A 21,333-nucleotide genomic window follows, 5' to 3' on the forward strand; every position below is an offset into this window, starting at 1 on the left:
TGATGGAGCACTGGAACGGAATGCCAAGCGAAACTGTGGAGTCTCCTTCTCTAGAGACTGTTCAAGACCCATCTGGATGCATTCCTGCATGACCTGCCCTAGATGATCCTGCTTTGGCAGGCAGGGTTGGACCAGATGATCTCCAGAGGTCCCTTTCAACCACTACCATTCTGTGATTCTATTGAGAGGCATTTCAAGGACAATGCCATCAGTATCAGTTCACAAAAGAAAATCCTGTCTTACTAATCAGATCCTTCTACAGCGAGGTCACCCACCTGATGGAAGAAGGGAAATTGGTGGATGTGGTTTTCCTTGATTTTCATAAAACTTTTGATACTGTCTCTCATAGCATCCTGTACAGGTTGTCCAACTATGAGATGAACTGGTTGCACACTGTGTTGGGTAAAGAACTGGTCTTTTGAAACTAGCAAACTTTCTTTAATGAGAAGATGATAAAACACTGGAAGGAACTTTCTAGAGAGATAGCCTCATACCTGTCAGTGCCTTAAAAAGAGGTACTTGGATAACATTCTCCATAATAGGCTTTAACTGTTGGTCAGCCCTGACGTAATCTGGCAGTTGGAGTAAATGATCATTTTAGGTTCCATCCAACAGAACTGTACTATCCTAAATAAAAATTTGTGAAAACTGCTAAGTCAAATGAAATCAGAAAGTCAAAACTTTCTGGAAACGGTTGCAGCTTTGGAAATCTTTACTAGTTACCTTTAATGTAAGCATTACCCATTGGCAGTGCTGTCTCTCACAGCATTTCAGTGAGCATCCCTTCATGGGCTTTTGGCAGTTGTGCTCTGGGCTGTGGCTACTCAAGTCTTGAGGACCTCCAGGCTCAATTATTCCTCAGATTCTCTGGGGCTCTCACTCCAGTGTTCCATGATCCCCATAGGGATTTTGGGTTTGATTCCTTATCTCCAGCCTAAGCCTCTCTAGTTTCAGACAGTTAGATGTCACTGTCTCTCACCCTCTCACCAGACAGCACTAGGGAGTTCCTGTTCCCATACCCTTGATGCCTGCCCCATAGGCACTGGGGTGTGCTGTGAGGTGCTACAGCACCTTCCCTGCTCCCTGCTCAAGCAGCTCCAGCTCTACAGATCCTGCTTGATCCCATCTGATCTGTCAGCCTATCTCCAGGTCCCCAGAAAAGATGTAGTGCCTGAATGCGGACTGAGGTGCTGAGCAGAGGAGATCACCCATCTGCTTCTGGCCAGAGCAGAAAGACAGGAGAAGGCCTTCCAGAGTTAGCCAAGTGCTGTCTTTGATGCTCTGCCGGAGGAAGCAAGGGGAGCCAACAGGGCAAACAATGACTATATGGAGCATGTCGATACACCGTGTGAGACACTGTCAGTTGTTGTGCACCAGGCAGCAGGTGCTCTGAGACACCAAGCTGCTCATGACCTCAATCTCTGTGGAGCAACCCAATAGTGGGTTGCAAATGGAATGGCCAAGCATGCTGTGGGTAGCCTCCAGCCCCTGAACTGGTGGAACCCCTTTCAGAACAACCCAATGCTCCTCCAGGCCATACAGCCCTTGGTCCTTTGGGAGCTGGAGAAGATCTTTGGAAGCCATGGGGTGGATGGAGAGCTGCCAGGCCAGATACTGAGAGTCTCCCTCCCAAACCATGCTATGCAACATCATGCACATGTTTCTGTGCATCAGCATAGCAAGGAGTCCCCTTGTCCGATGGGCTGACAGGAAACCCATGCTGCTAAAGGGCAGGACGGCAGCCCGGCATGGAGGCTCACATTGCCTCATGAGGAGGTTCTCCTGTCTGTCTGGCCTAGCCCCCTGTGACAGCCCTGTGAGACCAAGTGCAGACAAGGTCTCTAGCACCTCATCTGCTGCTCCTGTTGGTGGGTGTCCTGTCACTCACCCCTCTGCTTCCATTGCCAACCCTACAGTTCAAGAACAGCCCCAGAATGAGTCAGGGGAGGCTGCGCCCAGGCCCTCCGGTTCTAGACAGGACAGTGAACATTCCTCTGGGGGGAGTCATAGTTATCCCCAGAAAGGATAGCTAGCAACCCTGAGAACTCTCCAGGCAACAACAGGCCACCACCATGTCAGTGACCCTGGAGGATGCCTTATGGGATGACCAAACCCGGACTGGGCCATTAAAAAATGCACATACATAAAATGTCTCGGCATTGCTAACACCACAGGTGGTACTGCTGTCCTTGCCCATTTTTATTGGAAGGGGTGGGATGTTAATGCTGAGGGGTCTTTCTACATGTGCCAAGTCCTATTGCACGTTTCACTCTGAAGGCAAGTGCTGCCCAGCTTCAGGCCTGCATCTCTGCAGCTGGTCACAGGGCACATATTTTCAGGCTGGACCTCTCCAGGGCCAATCCATGCCCCATCACCTCAGGCCTGTCCTCCACCTCACCACACCCCTCTGTCCCCACATTCTGGGGCTCTGGTCTCCTACCAGACTGCACTGCTAGGTGCAGCCTCACTAGAGCAATACCAACTCCGTCCTCCTGCGTGGAGTCACAACTTGGTTCTGCTTGCTGCATCAACCAAGGCAGGAGCTCCAAGAAATTCAGCAAGGGGAAGCATAGCATCTTGTATTTGGGGAGGGATGCTAGGCCCAGCACACATGGCAAGCTACATGGCTGGAGAGCAGCTAGGGGAAGGTGACCATGCTACTGCCCTTGAGCACAGACTTTCTTCCCAGTCTTTCAAACCCACCCTAGAGTATGGCATTTCTTTTTCTGTGCTTGAAAAGGACTCATCTCTGGCAGATGCCCAGCAGATAGATGGCAAGTGGTTGAGGACTCTTGTCTAGTTTGGAGAAATGGAGGCTGAGACATCATCACTCTCTACAGCTTTCTGAGGAGAGGAAGTGGAAAGGGAGGTGCTGAACTCTTCCCCCTAGGATCCCGCGATAGGGTACATGGAAATGGTCAAAAGCTGCATCAGGGGAGGTTCAGACTAGGTATTAGGAACCATTCCTTTACCAAGAGGGTGGTCAGACACTGAAACAGGCTTCCTAGAAAAGTGGTTAGAGTCCCATGCCTGAAAGTGTCTTAAAGAAGAGACATCTATACCTCTGTTAGCCAGGGAGCTGGACTAGATGATCTCCAGAGGTCCCTTCCAATTCCTGCCATCCTGTGATTTGGACAATGCTCTTCATAAGAAGCTAACTGTTAGCTGTGAAGTGATCACGCAGTTGGACTAGATGATTGTTGAGGTCCCTTCCAACTGGAACTATTCCATTCTACTGCTTTTAAGTACCATCAAATCATCATTATTTGCCTTTCTCCAGCTTTTATATTTTTCACTGACATAAGTATTATCTGATGAAAGAGGCTAAAAATGTTCTTTTAAAGTAATCTCATTATTCTTAATAGAAAATTATAAAATACAAACAACTCCTTCATGCCTCATACACTACTTATAGACCATGTGTGTCTTCTAATTGTTAATGCCTCTTGTGCAATATGGTTTTGACATTTTCTTGTTTGCGTATTTAACTACCAGACTTAAAAAAAAAATATGTTGCCAAAATGGTTTTTGAGAATGGGAACTAAATGCTTTGTGTGTATATATTAGCTGTTGATGTGTATTTTGAGGACTTACAATTTAATGTGTACTTTTAATTCACGGATCGGCCCCTAGGAGTTTATTATTTTACTTTTGTTCTTCTCTAAACTCCCTCTAGTATTTCTAAATCCTTAATGGGAACAATGCCTAGAAAAAGGAACACAGTGTTCTGCTACAATGGCTCTTGTTCCATTTTATCATCTTTTCAGCTATTTTGTATGATATAATGGTATGCTTTGGTATTTTCTGATTGTTATACAGACCATTAATATCCTGGCATTCAGGGCTGCATAACACAAATCCCATGGAAATCAATGCAATATGTCCTCAGTAAATTTATATATAAAATTTAAGAGGTCCATATTGTAAGAAGGAAAGATGTTTAGTATCATGCCTCAGAAATGTACACATAATGGATATCAACTGTAGCACATACAGAGAGCTGGGAAAACTGATTTTTTCACACACATAAATTATTTACTTAGGTGCCCATTCAGGCATCTGCACATCCAAGTATCTGAATAGCATGAAAAAGTGTAACAACTGCCTGACATTTTAAGTTGTGCATCATCCATTTGTAGGGGCAACAAAGGACAGTAAAGAATGACCATATTACCTGAATGGGAATAGAATTAAATGGCTATTTAGTTTCCCTGAAACTTCTGATCTGCAGTCTTTCTCAGATGCTGTACAAGCAGCAAATATGTTTGCATGCAGATTAAAACCAACATAACATCATGGTAGAGTTGCAGGCCCTGCACTTAGGTCTTCCCAAGTCCTCCCAAGGTTTTGATCCTGTGGAGCTCCACAATGTGTAATGAGAAGGAATGACTGTAACTCTAGTCATGGCCATTGGCATTGGCACGTGGGCTGGTAAAAGCATGAACAAACAGATGCATTCTTGCTATTTTTGTGAGTTCTCAAACCAAGTGTCTTCTGATGCTTTCTCCTTCAAGCAAATAAACATGACTCTACTCTGAGTTTTTGCTCATAATTTACTGAGTCCTTTTAGAGCTGTCACCGAATACATAATAGTCGAATATCTGGCTGCCTTCTCTTTTGTATGTGAGCAAGTTCCCTGTAACTCCAGTGGCATGAATAAAGTGACTCATATATCACTGTTGTCACAAGGGAGTTAGCCTTAGAGACAGGAAAATCAGTAGGAGTTTGTGCCATGAGTAAACTGTAAAGATTATGTCTTGATAATGTTACTTGTCTTGAGTAAGTTGCTTTTTACACAAATAGAAAGTCTGCTTCATTATGGAAAGTAGGCTCTAACACTTAGCTAAAAGTCTTAGGATTTGGTCTAGTATTTTAACTTCTAATTTGGCACTGTAACAGAACAATATGTGCTATTCATTCTTTTGCAATAAATACCAGAAATTGTTTTGTTGTATTCTTGTAGCTACCAGGCTCATATTGTGCAATAAACTCCAAAAGTATTTTCAAAACAATATGGTGGTTAAAAGGACATATTAATGGAATTCTGAGTTTTCTGCTAAATTCATTGTACACTGCCTAGTTTCAAGAGCGTATTTATGTATGAGCTACTAGAAGAGATTTTTAGAACCTGATATTAAAACTTGTGTTTGTGGGGCAATTTTACATTTTTTTTGAGTTCTATGGAAAATAAATGGTTTTCATTCCCATAACCTGCTCACTGTAATGAAAATGTCCAAAATGATAAGATTAAGCTGAATTTCCATTTGACTCTCTCCTGTTCTTGAACAGGGGATATTTGGCGGTACAGAATATTAGAAACATTTAAACATATGCCATGCAATAGGGAAGTTTTACTGAAGGCACAAAGTTGAGAAGATTCAGAGAATCATAATATATGGGCTTGCTATATGTATGAGCATTCAATCTCTATTCCTACCAAAACATAGGTATTGATAGAAAATAAGGCTGTATTACTGTGCTTATACATAATCAAGTGCAGCAGATTTAACAGAAGAGCTGATACTCATCAGTGTTGATTAGCCATCGATGTCACTAGAGAAAAGCTTGACCTTGTTTGTTGACACTTCACTTGTCATGGATTTTTCTTAAAACTTTTCATGAAGCCCTTCATACTAGTGATTATCACAGAAAAGCTTTTGGTCTAGCCACGCTAACCTAGCATGGTAATTCTTGTGTTCCCATGAAAAAAATATCAACATATATTTATAAGGCTCTGGAGTGCCCAGTTTCTATATATGGTCTTCCTTAACATTCTCCTTTGAAGACACACTTTATAGTCATTTCCCAGTTATTTTCTAACCATGTGTGTTCCTTCACATGAGAAAGATTCCACTTTTGGCATGTTTTATATTGTTGGGGTTTTTTTTCAGTTAATTACTGATCTTACAAGAGTTTTTACAGCTTAAGGGAATGTGATAGCAGTTTATACCCACTTAGGTAAAGCCCATTTTGTGCTCAAACCAACCAACCTTCCAATCTCCAGTGGAGAGACTAGTAGACCAGCCAAGGATATTATTGTCATGGAGGCTAATTCTGTTTTCTGCAACACAGGGAAGGCAGTCTGGGAGAGCACAGCTATCCAATTCCCCAGCTCCTCTGACCATCCACATACGTACCCATGTACCAGCTTAAAGTTGAAGCAGGAAGGTAGTCCCACTGTGTTCTCCCTCCCCCCAAGTCTGTGTGATTCTCCATCTTTTCTGGTACCATCTCCTGAAGCAAAACAGGCTAAAGATGGGTGAGGCCATGTGCACTACTTTTACTGCAGCTGAGCAACTGAGAGATTAATCTGGCCAGTTTACAGCTGTAGTCAAGAATGGGGGTTTGTATGTAGCACCCCTACTCCTGTATTTACATCTGTGGAAGATAATACAAATACTAGTTGTGGAAATGGTAAATTCAGCACAGGAAGATTTGTCACTGACTGCAGCTAACACCTCTATGTTGTTGGACTAGGACAATTAATGTAATAGAAAGTCATGTTGTAATTAGATCTGGTTTTGAACAAAAGACAAATTATTTATTTCTTTCTTCAAATGAAGCATAACACTAAGGTATAAAGGGAGTATAAATAACATCTGATTGTGCTCCTAAGCTCCATGCTATAACTTTCTTGCAATGACATCCTTCAACAAATTAACTACATCATTACTGTTAAGTATTAATTGCACAAAACAGATACACAAAATATATGAGCTAGAAAGAGGACAACATTCTTCCATTATGACAAACAACTGTAACAAGAAATGAAAAAAAAAAAACAAACCCCAAACCAAAAACAATAGATCTAGGCTTACACAGATGGCAACACTGAGAGTTTTAAGTACTCTTCTTGAACATATTACATGTGATAAATAATATGCAAAATATTTAAAGAATTTTATTGTTGCTTACAGAAGATACTTAGCAAGCAAAGAGACAGTAGCAATCACTGTCTCATGTCTCATATCCCCATCATTCAATGCAAATTTTTACATTTCATGCAATAATCCTGAGCTTATTTTCAGTAACATTGAAATGTCATCTATATTAATTAACCAAATACATACAGAGTCCAGCTATGGGATCTACTGTATTATTAAGGCATGAAAAAAGAATAACAGTTTATTAACTCTGAATTCCACAAATACAGCACAGCAGTTAGAAGGCTCAAAAAATCTCAGAAAGTACCAGTGATTTCTGTGCTGAGGTCCTCCCAGAACATGACTGTGAAACATCAGCTCCTGAAATCAAATCCAGAATCAAATCCTGGCCTTGCTGACATCAGGGAGTTTTGCCATTGCCTTGACTGCTGGACCAAGTTTCAGAGCTATCAGGAGTAACTCAGACTCCTCTTCATATCCCCAAAAATTGTGAAAATTCTTATCACTCAAGTCAAGTATGAATTTAAAAAACAATACTTTGAGAAAGTGTGGTTGTTTTTTTAATCAGTACTTTATAGTAAGGTTACATTAGTTATACAGTATGGCAATTAACAAAAAGCTTTTTCAGAAAAAGCTTATTTGTTAGTCTGATTTATTAACATGTTAAAAGAAGAGAGACTATTGTGAAGAGAACCTCTGCCCATGTCTATGCTTTATTTATAAATTATTTTCAATTTTAAAATGAAAGACTTGGGTAAGCCAAACCAAGGATATGTGATGCAATTCTAGTCTCCATGGTTCAGTGGCTTTTTCTCAAAGACCAAGAGCAGCACAGCCCTATCCAGTCATCAAGTGAAGAACTTATCTGCATAAATTGCAAAGGGCCAGTAGTATCTGGGTTGTGCAGTTCTTCACATAGTCTCTGTTTGACATTAAGTTTTTGCAAAATGCCCTGTAATGAGCCAAGTTATTCCAGTTCAGTTAACTAAGCCATTGAAACCAAGACCAAAGTGGTGATCAGACTGACTTCATACTTAAAATTGCATTTTGTCCCCCACTGAGAATTAAAATAGCAGATGTTCTCCTCTAACTCTGCCACTACTATTGCCTGCCCATTGTGTAGGTATTTGCCTAGCTGAGCTCAAGAGTTTACAAATCCATAGCCTTATCCTTCATCTACAGGTGCCATGGAAAGAATCATAGTATGCAAGGACAGACATTCTTGTGCAGCCTTTGCGCATAAGTCTTTCTACCCCTGCACCCTTGCAAGCACAAGCCACCACTTCACAAAGATAGCATTGTCCAATTCTGTCACTGCAAGGCTCTGAAAACCTTGCAGAGGCACAAATCCAACTTAACTAATTTCATCTAAAACAGCAATTTATAATATTGAAAAGAAATGGTTCATCACAAGAAACCATTCAGGAAACTCACTGCTGTCTCATTTGAGATAGGAGAAAACAAATGGTTGTTAACATTAGTTACTGGGTTAGAATTTGTGTGGGTTTTGGTTAACTTCTAGTAATAAATAAGTTAAAGAAAGCTAAGGCTATAAATTGGTTTCATTTATAAATACTCACTTTATTTCTAGTCTCTTCTAAAAAATGTGTTAAGGAAAAAGGTGGCCAGAAGGATTACATATGTTGTAAATTGTAATTTGGCTGTCAGGCTGTAAAAACCAAACATGTAAGAGAAGTTGAGCACAGTGTAAGAAAAAGCAAGGTTTTGATCAACAACTTATTTACAAGTTCATAAAATCAACTAAACTGGAGTAAATGTTCTGTGTTTGTCACCAATATTTTATTGTAACTGGCAACTTACACACCTTATAGTAGAAGAATGAAAAGAAAATAAAGTTTACTATATACAGCCTTTGTACAGGCTACTTGACTATACACAAGGCATAGTGATAATAATACAACCTATCTTCATAACAATTTGTGCACAAAAAGACACCAATCAGACATTATGTGAACATTACAGTGAAATGACATCACAAGTCCAGTGAAAATTCAGCATAATACAAAACATATTGATCTACTGCAAATGACATCCTTTAAAACGGTAAGCCTTTATTCAGTAGTAACTTAACCAGAGTCTGATGCAGAGATTTGTTGTGTAGTTATAAGTCTTTTAAGTGAAGCAACCTCTGCAGATAAGTTTGCTATGCCCTGCTTCAAATACAAGTTCTCTGACTCAGAGACATTGTAGATACTGTCTTTTATTTCAACAACTCCAGTTTTGCAACCACTCTGAATTTTTACATTGAGTTCCTTCTGATGCCAGAGTTCTGGTTTAAGTGACCAATCTTGGATGTTAGTCACTTGAACTGCAAAAGGAGTGTGAGAAGGATGAACCAAATTTTGTGCACCATGTTTGTCAAGCTCAAAATGTCTTTTTGAGGACATGTCAATGGGTGATGACAATTTCTGTGTTGCATCATAGTCATTATCCATCGCTTCCACTTTAACTTGCATGGCTTTGGCTTTAATTCGAAGCTTGTGAGGCAAAGCTGAAGAATTCACTTCTGGAACTTTAACTGTTCCATGGACATTCTTATGCTCAACTGGGGAATGGATTGGACCCTTTGGAACCTGCTGTTCATCTTCTCCATCTGATGACTTTCCAACTACACCATCATCAGTTTCTGACGTTCTCGGGGAATTACTGGACGACCTATTAACTTGCAAGAGAGGAGGAGAATGCGAGTACACGTTAAAGGTGGCTCCCATGTAGTTTGGATATATGGATGCTTTATATGAACCTCGGTCATCTCTTGGCTCTCTCTCTAATTCCATGGGCTCCTGTTTTATAATCTGGAACTTATTTTCAGGACTTCTGCAGTTGCTTTGTATACGACTTGGTTGAGGATGCTCTGCAGATGATATTTCAGACACATCAGACATTGAGCTTTGAGGAGAATGTTTAATGACAGAAATACAACTGCTACCAACTATAGATGGTTCGTGTTCATCTACAAATGAACTAATATTTGATTTGGAACTCTGATAATCTTGGAAATACACAGTTGTTGAGCTACTGAGTTTCTGTATCTCCTGGGCATAGGCTGCAGAACTAATTAAACCGAACTTTAGCTTCAATGAAAGCAGCTCTGCCTTCAAAGTAGCATTCTCCTCTCCCAGTGCAATTAATTTGTTCTCTAAGACAAGGTCATTTAGCCGTCGTTTTTCACGAGATCTTTTGGCAGCTTCATTATTTTTCCGCCTTTTCTCCCAATACATAGCATCTTTCTTTTCATCTGGAATGAATTCTCTCTTTCTCCGGCAAGCTGAAGATTTGCTTTTTCCACTACTTGCTTCAGTAAGTAGTATATCTTCATTTGTAGACAATTCTTCAGATACTTCTGCTAAAGTAGACTTAAGTACCATGATTTTGTCAGCATTGCCACTTGTGTCAACAGGTCCGTGTTCCTTTTTAAGGGTCTGCATTTTTCTCAGCTGCATCAGAAACAACTTGTAGCAGATTTACAGTCAGCAACAGAGAAAGCTATTTCCTCAGCACTTCTCAATCCACAGCTTGATAAATACAGTAATTCTAAATCCACATGCATTCTTCCTTTGCTTTCATGTTCTCAGACTGAAGTGTCTAGAACCAATTTTCTTTGCAGAACCAATAGGATTCTTCTTAAAAACCTGGAATAAATAAAGAATTTGATTAATATTTAGGAATTGCATGCTTGGGAAATGCAGAAGGGGCACTTGATAAAAGGCTTAGACTCACTTTTGGTTCATTAAACCTGCTGTAATATAAGAACAGCTCAACACTGAACCAACTGATATTCTAAGCATTATGATACCTAGGTAGCAGATTTGCTTCCAAAACAAATACAGTATAATCCAAGGAAAATATAAATTTAAAAAAATTAGTTTTGATCTTGCAGCAATGTTGTCACACAACTTTCCACAGTACCACTGACAAACCTAAACCTCCAACACTTAACACTGCAATGACACCAGGGATGTTAATGAGCAGCACTGGAAAGTGTCTTGTTCATCCACATTAAAGTATCTCTTTAGACAACAGCTGTAGTGTGTGACTTAAAAATGCTATGTATTTGGGTCCTTCAGGGATTAAAAATAACAATATGATTTACACAAGCTGAAGTGCTTTCCGTTGTCTTAAAATAACACTACTATCCATTAAAGCTAATAAAGATTTAATCATTTTCTACATACTATTTATATATATATACACATATGTATGTATATATACATATAAAGTTATATAAAGACACACACGCCTAGAATTTGAAAATGCTGTAATCAATCATATCAAACTGTGTGTGTGCATTTACTAGTTTGGGTAAATATCTAAATATTTTAAAAATATTTGCAATAGAAAGAAATGTATTATATAATTTTTCCTTGTCTCTTACAACAAAAACTGTAAAATCAAGTATTGAAAAACACATTATAGAAGTAATATATAATTAATAATTTGCATTTGCAAAATACACTCATTACATCAAAGTGAAATTTATTACCATTGAGGAATGTACACCTTTAGAAAACAGTGCTTGCACTGAAGTTTAGATCTAAATATGTTATTACCAAAGGAAAACTAACTTATTACCAAAGGAAAACTAACTTAATCTTTAGCTTCTGACATTTCAATCACTAAATTTGAATGTAGCATTTGAATTTGCCCTTGTTTTATTTAGTCCCTCTTAATGCAAAATTACTTAATTATCATAAGATCATTTGATCTGGATATGAAATACAGCCTCTCAATATCTCATTTTCCACAGTCAGTCATGTTCCTGGTAGAATAAATGTAGTATGCCAAGTGCTTTTATAGAACTGACTATTGAGTCAGCAATGATTCTTGTCTGTAAAATAAACAAAACCAATACAGAACAGAATATTAAAAAATCAGCTACTTCAGATTAGCATAACAATTCAGAGGAATGAATTCACAATGACTAAAAAAAAAAATTAACATTATCAGTTGTGAAAGTTATAAAAGAATTAATTAATCATATTCTGCCAGTTTCTCTTGTCTGTTCCAGAAGGCAAAGAGAAGCGAATGATGTAATAACAATTAAGCAGGATCATAAAAGGCTCAGGTTTCAGGCTGGGTTCTGCCAACTCTTGTAATGAAAAATAAACGTATTTAATAGAACAGCTAAGCAGAATTTCCTAAAATCCATTGTTAATTACTGATATGTAACTATTTGTCTTCAATAATAAAGCCTTAATGGAAAACAGAGTTAGATGCCAGCTACACCAAAGCACCATCTAACATTTTTGTGCAAAAGCAGCACCACAAATTACCGCATTTTAAAGGAGAACTATTACATAGCTAGATTCAAGTCAAACTGGATGCAAAGGAACTTTTCTGTCAAGTTAAATAGGAGCTGCATCAGATTAAAAACAAACAAACAAAAAACAATAAAAGCCCCATAACAAAGTAACATCTCACTGTCCAAATATTCAGTATGACTTGATTTGCTGAAGAAGCTGCATAGCCATTTTGTCCATTCCACTGCTACATGTTAATTAAATCACTGATTGATACATATATAGCATTTAAAATCTAGTGAAACACAATACTTTTTTTTTTTCATTTAATAAATCTATGTTGAACACACAGAATCTTAAAATAAAAATAGACAGGGCCACCAGAATTTTGTGGCATTTGTATTACATTAAAAGAAGAAAAATACTGGGATTTTATGTCATTATCCTGTAGCTTTTGGAACCCGCAGTTATTGAGCCTTATTGTCTTGATAGACAACAACGATTTTCATTTGTGATATTAACAAAGTCTGCATTTCTGAGAAAATGCATTCAACTTCTATGGTAACATAGCAAGAAGCAGTGTAACATGTACTGATTACCTGTTAGATCATGTCTCTTAGTATGCATCTCAGCCAACTCTCAATGAAGTCAAAAGAGTCCAACTATTGGGAAATTTCAGGGCCTTACCTATACAGAGGTCTTACTGAATTTAACAGTACCTGAGACCTACACTCAAACCCGAGTAATTTTTTTTCTCTTAGAAAAAGGATACTTATATGCATACAGTATTTTCTGTATTTAATCTGCCATTCCCTGGAACATCTACACTCACTTGAAACAGTAATATCAAGGAAGTACTTACAAACAAAGGATTTGTGGTTTTTAGAAGACTGAAACTATACCTACACAGATTTAATACAACTTTGTTGCCACCTTATATTCCAGTCTTCCATTTCCACAGAATATAGCAGCAATATATTTAGTTTTGAACAAGATTTTTTCAGGATAAGTATGTGACTTTATCTACCTGCAAGGTCTCCAGCTCAAAGTGATCCCACTTTGTTATTTGTTCAACACTGCGATCTAGGAGAAATACTAATAATGATGATAATAATAATAAAAAAGAAAAAAAGTTGGTGTGTTTTTTTTCCCTAAATGAATGTAGACTAATGTCATACATAAGTTACAGTATGATCATCTGCGTATGAGTGAAAACTCAACTGCAGGTCCAGACAATCTCCTGCAGCCAAACACTGGCACTAAGCTGCACTTCACAACCCAACAACCTACAGAGTTCATGTCCCTCGGTCATCATGACTTCTGCAATTTGGGATGTTCTAGTGGACAATATGCTCACTGTAGCACTGGTAACTCCTGTTTTGGCCAGTTTCCCTCCTGTACACTTTGTTCCTGGCACAAACAGAATGTAAGCAGTATACAAGTCTACAGCAAATATTAAGTTTGTGTCAAATGACCGTGGTTTTATATCAGTATTCAACTTTGCTCTCTGGTACAGGCCATCAGTAAAGCTGCTGAGACAGACACGTAACCCACTGACATAATCTTACTATTTTGTTTTTTATGTACTTAGTTCTAATATCATTACTTTAGTGAATGAACAAAAAAACCCCAAACCAATAAATCTTTAGCTCTTTCTACACCTTCTGTGACCACTTCTATCATGGTAACTGGAATTGCTGCATTACAAACAGGAGTCAAAGCCCTTGTTTAGTAATACTTCTTCATGTGGATCAGCGCAATGCTGAGTCTGTAAACAAATTAAATCCCATCTGATGATAATGGCAAAATGCCTTCAATGAAACCAGCCATTTCACTTCACTTGCATTTTATAATTCCTCTGGAAAACAGTATTTACACATAAATTAAGGAACTGTAATGATTCCTCTGACTGTATTTCAAATTCCAATACTTTCCCTTATGATTAATTTTTCAGTTGCTCTATCACTCCCTCAAAGTGGTATAAACCCAACATTTAATACTGCCTTACATTAGTCACTGTTAAAGATTTTTTGTTGGTTGATGTTAATGGCATTATGTGCCAATTCAACAATGTAATAACACTCGACCGTATTAACTTAATTACAGACCCAGGCTTGCTCCCACAGCAGTTTTGCCACTGGCTTCAATAGAAGCAAGATACAACCTCCAGATCCAAGTATTAATGAGACTGTTGCATAGAACTCATGAATTAAGAAGTTAAGCATGCAGAAATCATGAAAAGTTAATTTATGCATGGGGTTAAATACTTAAGTGATCTGATTGTGTCAAAATAGTACATTAAAGATCTGATCCTGGGAATTTGTATATTCAACAACTTAAAGGTTAAAGGACAGGGCCACAATATTTCCTTTCTCTCTTGCTTTGGAGAATGCATGTGGACCTCCCCATGTAAGTTTCCCCAGAGAGTAATAATGTATTGTTATTTGTATTTAGCAAAACAATTCATGCTGTCTTCAAGCAAATTTTTCCAAACATAAGCGAGAACAAGATAAATGTTTAATTCTATTGCTCCATCTATAAAACTAAATGAAATCCCATCTCTAGCAGTTGGATGCTCCAACAAAATTCACTTTATGACCATGCATCCAAAAGATTTCTCACTCAATCCAGCAAAAGGACACAAAAATAATCTCCAAGTATAAGTTCTTGTTTCAAAAAAAACCCCATGCCTCTATCACCATCAACACTATATGGCAAACTGCAGAAAAACAACAAAAAGCTCATTTTTATATGAGTCTGTGCATGTGTTTAGTTGTTGTCCATGTTCTGCATAGGTATCATCAACTGCTATCGTTCTATCACAGGGCATTTGAAAATCTGTCTACATTCCAGAAGAGCTAGTGTAGAACCTGCTCATAAAAATCAAAATTACCATTTTGCATTTCCAATATTGAAAACCTGAAGAATATAGTTTGTACTTTATCCTCAAAGTCTTTGTTTTGAAACCAGCTGAAATCTCCTCAAAGTCTTTGTTTTGAAACCAGCTGAAATCTGTGTCTCAAGACTACTAGGATGTACAGAGAAAGAAAAAACCCCACACATGCAGGACAGGAATCTGAGTTTAAGCTTAGGTAGTGAACACACACACACACACACAGAGCAGGCTGAAATACTTTGGAGACACTTTACCTCTACTGCTTTACACAGATAAAAATTATGCATTAGAATTCTGCACCTGTCAGGTCTATCCCAATTCAGAAATCCTCTCCAAGAGAAGATGCAGCCCCATTCCAACCTCCACTGAAATCCTTCAATGTATTTTTTCTTGCCTTTTATGTAGCACCATTAGTAAAATTATGCTCCTGATGAAGAAAACCTTTAATGTTGACTCCACTGGAAGAATGCTAACAGGCAAGAGGGTCTAGGCAACACAAATTAAATCCATACTGTCTAAAAAACTCTAAGTGCCTGCATCTTATGCTATGATGATCAGGTTACCATGGGGGGTATCCAAACATAAAAGACATTTGCAATACAAATATTAGGTACCACCCGTTACTACTATTACAGAGTTGTACTCATAGACCACGAGTCCCTTATCACATCATGGTACAATGCAGAACTATTGATCTTATACAAAGCTCCCATTCCTTACAACTTCATGGGCATCTTAAGTGCTTACAGTTTCAGGATCAACATGTAATTAGGTCAGTGGAACACTGATGATGATAGCTTTGTACAGTATGACCCATTTTTGCTAAAATGGTGATCATCTTATTTAGAGAAAAAAAAAAAAGGAAGATATTTACACAATACACTCCACTGGGAACATTAAAACAATTTATTACACAACTCTTCAATCAAATAGTTAAAAAAAAATTAAAATGAAGGTGTTCATGGAACTTGGAAGACTATTGCAGCTTCCTGTTATCCACCTCCAAGCCATATCCAGAAAGCTGATATCATATGTAAGTTTTACAAAAGGCTTTCATTATTAGAAAAATTAGTTAAGTTACTGTTTATCTTAATAACTACAAATTAACTCATTAAAGTACAGCCTGCTTCCCAAAGGTAAATTACACAAATTATGCAAATAAAATTATTTGGAGCACATGAAGCATATGCTAAAGGTAGCTGTTGCTCAGAAAGGTCAGTCAAGGTTAATAGGTACAAATTTGACCTATATTTTCTTTCATTTCATTAGGAAGGCAATATGACTCTAGCAGATGTGTTCAGTTTTTCCAAAACAAGCTGTTTATTGCTCTGATTTAAGGGAAGGAAAACAAATTCCAGGAATGTTACTCAAAGTACCAAAAAAAACTTCAACAAAACTGAGAAGCAAAGGAAATGTAGATAAAACTTGCATAAATATTTAATTACATACATATAATATGCATACGTATGAATATATAAATCATGCTATTTTAAATATCACACCAGTTTCCCAATATTTTCAATAAAACACCAATAGAAATAATAGTTACTGATGTTGCAGTACTATGACAGCGTGCGTCTCCTAATTTCAATAGCTACTTGACCACAGGAAAACTCTTTAACGTAATGGTAAAAATGTCCTGGGAATATGATCTCAGCTTTCCCCTATTTAAGAACCATTTTCAAAAAAATACACACACACACAAAAAAAGTAGATTATTCTGACAACAAACGGCTTTCTATTATTAAACTGTGTTCTTAAAATGCTAAGATTAGACCAGACCTTCAGCTGACCTAAATTTACATAGCACTATTTAGAGGCGGCAGAATTATGTCAATTAATCCCAGCTGATGCTTTAAACATGCATCTTGTTATATAACTGAAGTACAAATATGTGAGACAAACACCGCCCCTAAAATATTGGTGTCTACCCCTCACTGCAAATAGAACAGAAAAACCAGCCATCTTTACAGCCCCAATTCTGTGAGATGGTCCTGGTAGAAAGAGCACTGCCTATCGTGAGCATCCTTTTCATTACTGGGTTGTGTTCTGCTTTCAAGTGGGCCTTGCAGCAATGGCACCTATGCTGCATAGCCACCTCTGTGGCAAAAACTAGTTAGTTATTCAAATACTTCAGGACAAAATGAAAATTATACCAAGATGGAACAATTCAAGAAAGAAACTAAATAACAACCCCATCTTTTTGAAGATAGATGTCACCCTATTCACTCATAGTATGCTAATTCAACATGTTAATTAGGGAAAAATAGGATGTATAAGGAGGTCTTAATAATAATTAATTTCAGATCTATCTTTTAATACAAAATTTTAAGAACAGTACTTCATGACATTTTGAGTCAAGTATGCCCTTGCTTACCCGATCTTATTTTTGACAGTCATGTTTAGCATCAGTATTAGAGTTACATATACCTTGGTTAAAGAAAAAAAAAATCTGATTTTTAAAAATTATTATCAAGCACTATAACATAACACAAAATCAATTGTCATTTTCTTTTAGAATGGACTGTAGGAATTGGCCATCTATTTGCATTTTTTTCCCTATTACATATCCTAAGCACATTTATATCTCATAACTGGCTGTAATGATCATGGCAAGGTCACCTAGAAGAGTCAATTAAGCTGATGAGTCAGATACATTGCTTAACCATGTGTAATAAGACTCAAACAGAGGGTTTTATTGTTCATATTATTGCATCATAGTGATGTTATAACAGCAGCAAGATTGCTGTCTGGAAAAAAGTATTGCATAAGGATAGTTTGCATAACTATTTGTTAAAATAAGTCAATTTAAAATGAGCTAAAGGCTTATTTTATGAGTTATGAGTTTTATTTCAAGATAAAGGATTGAAAAAAAGCAACAGGATATTGATATCTTTCACAGACCTATTTGGACTTTATTGTGTTAGGAAAAAAAAAAAGTGTCTGCATGTTCCACACATTTCAGCCAAAGCATGGCAAATACTGTTCCTTCTTAGGATAATGTAAAATATAAGACCATGTAAGTTCATATTGCTCATGGGACACTTTTTTTTGGACACTTTTCAGATCAGTTCCTTTAAAAAATGAAAGTAATTTAAAAAACAAACCCACACACACAACCCACAAACAAACAAAAACCAACATGACAGCAACTTGAGATTTTGAAGGCTAATCCAGGAAGGTGGATATATTAAAAGCTAGTTAAGGGTATTCTGGAGAATGAGAATTGGTTAAAAATATGAAATAAATAAAAATGGAAAGTAGAAGCAGACCATTCCAAAGAGTGTTAGCACTTCCACAGTCAAAGACATCTGTAACGTAAGAACTTTCATAACAGTACCTGTTAATGCCAATGATATTAAGGATCTTTATTCAGTAATTCCTGAACTTGTTTGTTTAAATCAGGTATTTGAACCAAAACCGGTATCCTTTTTCATTCAAGTTTCCCTTCAAAGTCAGTATTTTGATTGAATATGGATGGATGCACATTGCAATATTTTAAAGAGTATCTGGGTTTAATTAATTACTGAAACGGGCAAATGTGACTCAAAGTAGGTTACATACACAGGAGCAAGCACAATGAAACCAAGTGCAATCATTCAAATTACATGGCGGGGGGGGGGGGGGGGGGGGTGGTGGTGCGAGCGTGGGGAAAGGCTGGTTTAAACACAACAGTAAATCCAAGACAACTTTCACAGTCAGAGCTGTACTTGACCCCAAACAATCAAGTAGCAGAAAAGTTTATGCATGTTATCAAGCACATTGAAATTTTAAAATACTTTGCTGCTACTACTTACAGCAGGTATACCAAGCACATATGAAGTGGCTGGCGTACTCAATTTGGACTCTGGAGTTTTGATCACAGTCATGCTGGTTTCATCTGCTTAGAGGACCGTTTTAGTCACACACAAAAACCACCTCTGAGAGCCAAGATATCAGTCACCAACTTTCAAGCTATGGTCCCATCGAGGACAGAACACAATCTGACCACAGAGTACGGGACGTCCAGCCACGGCTTTTGCTACTGCAATACCGAAGTGACTTAGCAAAAAACAGAATTAGGCAATGGCCATTTTTGTTGCCGTTTGTTACGTAAGGAGAAAGCCCCAAATACTCGTGTAGCAGGAGTGGGGGTCGAGTTAGGCTATGTCATACCTACCTGCTAGCCGTAACCTTCCAAAGGGGCGAGGAGGCAGGCAGAGGGTGGGGGCAGGGTACGTGTGTGCCTTTTGTCTGGCATTCCCTGCCCGCAGGCGACGGTGGGACAAGGGGGAAGACGGGTAGGAGGTGTGGGGACCCTACGCGGGGCACGGTACGGGTCCGACCTGCAGAGAGTCAGCCTTGCACAGCGCCTTCAACAAAGGCTGCCCGGCCCGGAGGCCCTCTACGTGACCGGCGGCGCATGGCGCCCGACCCGCTCTCCCCCTTCAGCGCGGCCCCGCGCTATCAGCCTGCCGCTCCCCCACCACTCGCCCGCCGCCGCCACCCCAGCCCAGAACAAAGGGCTGAGGGGGAGCGCCAGCGCCCCCAGCCCTCGCTCGCCCGCCGCCGCGCCCCAACGGCCACCAACGGTTCCCAGTGGCCGTTGGGAAGACGGCGAGCCTCGAGCGCGGCGTAATCCTGAGGAGGCGGTGGGCACGGGATCGGACTCCGCGTACCGGCTCCGCTTCCCGCCGGCTCTGTCATACTGATCTACTGGTGGTGCTGGCGGCTGCCCCTGGGGGCACGGCGGCACCTGCCCCCTTGCCTCCTCCCCTGCGCCCCGGCCGTCAGGGCAGGGGTGGGACGGCTCTACCTCTTCTCCGGCGCGGCTGACATCACCTAAACGCCTTCCTCACTTAAATTAGGCGTGTGTCGACCGTCCCGTCGTCTCTCCCCCGCCCCCCGCTTCTCCCCCCCCCGCCAACAAACGGCTAGTGAAAGCCCGTGTCGGAGAGATGCCTCAGTGTCTGAGCGAAATGCCTGCCTAAAAATATAACCTTATCAAAACGCCTCTGAAGGCGTGGAGTTAAAAATCCGAGCAAATGGCCTCGAATGTCTACACGCACAGCTCTGGAGAAAAGACCAGAAATAGCACATGAAGCCACAATTGCTAAAATGCGATGTGGCTAAATATAGACCAATACAAATCTCGTTTTAAGGCACTCGGCACGCAGCCGGCGCCTTGCCTCCCCACTTACCCAGTTGTCTACTTCCCTTATTAAACGCACTTTAACAAAATCTGTTACAGTTACGGGGTTTAGAGGCTTTTTTTTTTTTTCAGGGCAAGATTGTCCTAGTTTCTTTGTAGCAAGATTATAAAATCACGTAATTAGCTCCCTCTTCCCAGCCCGGTTGCCAGCAAATTCTGTGGTTACATAATGCAACATTTCCAGGAACTATTATGCGATCGGTGCTGCAGCGCCTGAAAAACAGCGACAAAAGTGACGAAAATAGCTGAGGCAAGCACAGCCCTGCACGGCGCGGGGACCAGAGCCGAGCCGCTGACATTAATCCTGATTGCCCGCAGGCAACATCTTCCAGCGCCACCCGAAGAGGGTCTCCCCGGCAGGCTCCGGCGGCACACAACTTCTAGCGTCTTTGGGGCCAAAGCGAGGGTGGTAGCCGGGCCCCAGCCCTCCTGCCCGCCGCGGCAGTCTGCCAACACACTATGCAATGTAGGGGAGAGGCTCCGGCGGCGCTGCGTGGGGAGAAGCCGAAGGGCAGCGCGGCAAGCCGTGAACGAGAACCTCCCGCGACAGAAAGCCTTCGGCGGGCATCGCCTGGTCTGCCCGCTGCGCCGCCAACCTTCTGCGAGGCGCCCGCCAGCGCCCAGAACCGGCCGCCCTGGCGGATCTCTCCCCGCCCGGCGGCAGCCGGAGCCGGCTGGGCTCGCATTATGTAACAGCCACCTCCCGCCGAGGCGAGGCGGGAGCCAGAGCCCGGGCGGACACCCCAACCTCAGACCCGCGCAACGCTCCGCGGGCGTACGCGCAGCCATCCTACCTGCAGCGCACCGCAAGGAGCCGAGCATCGCCCGCCTCGCGCCGGGCCAGGCCGCCGGCGAGGCAAGATGACACGGGCAGTGGCGTGATCCGGTGCCGCGCCGCGCTGTACAGGCAGCAGGAGAGCGGCTGGACGAGAGCGTGCGGCGGCGCGGAGGGATGTGTGTTAGTAGGTCAGAGCTGCGCGGCGCGGGGCTCATAGCCCGCATGCCAGCCGCGCCGCGCCGTGACTGGCGGCGACACCGCCCCAATCGGCGCCGGGAACTGCCGGAGGATGACCAATGGGAGCTGCCAGGGGCGGGGCGGGG

The 21,333-nt window shown here is 40.5% G+C and overlaps 1 protein-coding gene across 1 annotated transcript; it reads right to left on the reverse strand.

Annotated features, from left to right (window-relative positions):
- Window positions 1-6,553: 6,553 nt before the first annotated feature.
- On the reverse strand, window positions 6,554-21,120 carry NFIL3 (nuclear factor, interleukin 3 regulated). The gene is made up of 2 exons (XM_054397366.1): window positions 21,027-21,120; window positions 6,554-10,537 (listed from the first exon to the last, which is right to left on the reverse strand). The coding sequence occupies exon 2, from the start codon at window positions 10,346-10,348 to the stop codon at window positions 8,972-8,974; it is 1,377 nt and encodes a 458-aa protein (XP_054253341.1). The 5' UTR covers window positions 10,349-10,537; window positions 21,027-21,120; the 3' UTR covers window positions 6,554-8,971.
- Window positions 21,121-21,333: the final 213 nt, after the last annotated feature.

This window comes from Indicator indicator, chromosome Z (assembly GCF_027791375.1).
Source record: "Indicator indicator isolate 239-I01 chromosome Z, UM_Iind_1.1, whole genome shotgun sequence".
Taxonomy (NCBI): Eukaryota; Metazoa; Chordata; class Aves; order Piciformes; family Indicatoridae; genus Indicator; species Indicator indicator.

What these genes read in the sequence shown, in the direction of transcription:
- NFIL3 (XM_054397366.1), bottom strand. Translation starts at nt 10,348, where the DNA reads ATGCAGCTGAGAAAAATGCAGACCCTTAAAAAGGAACACGGACCTGTT.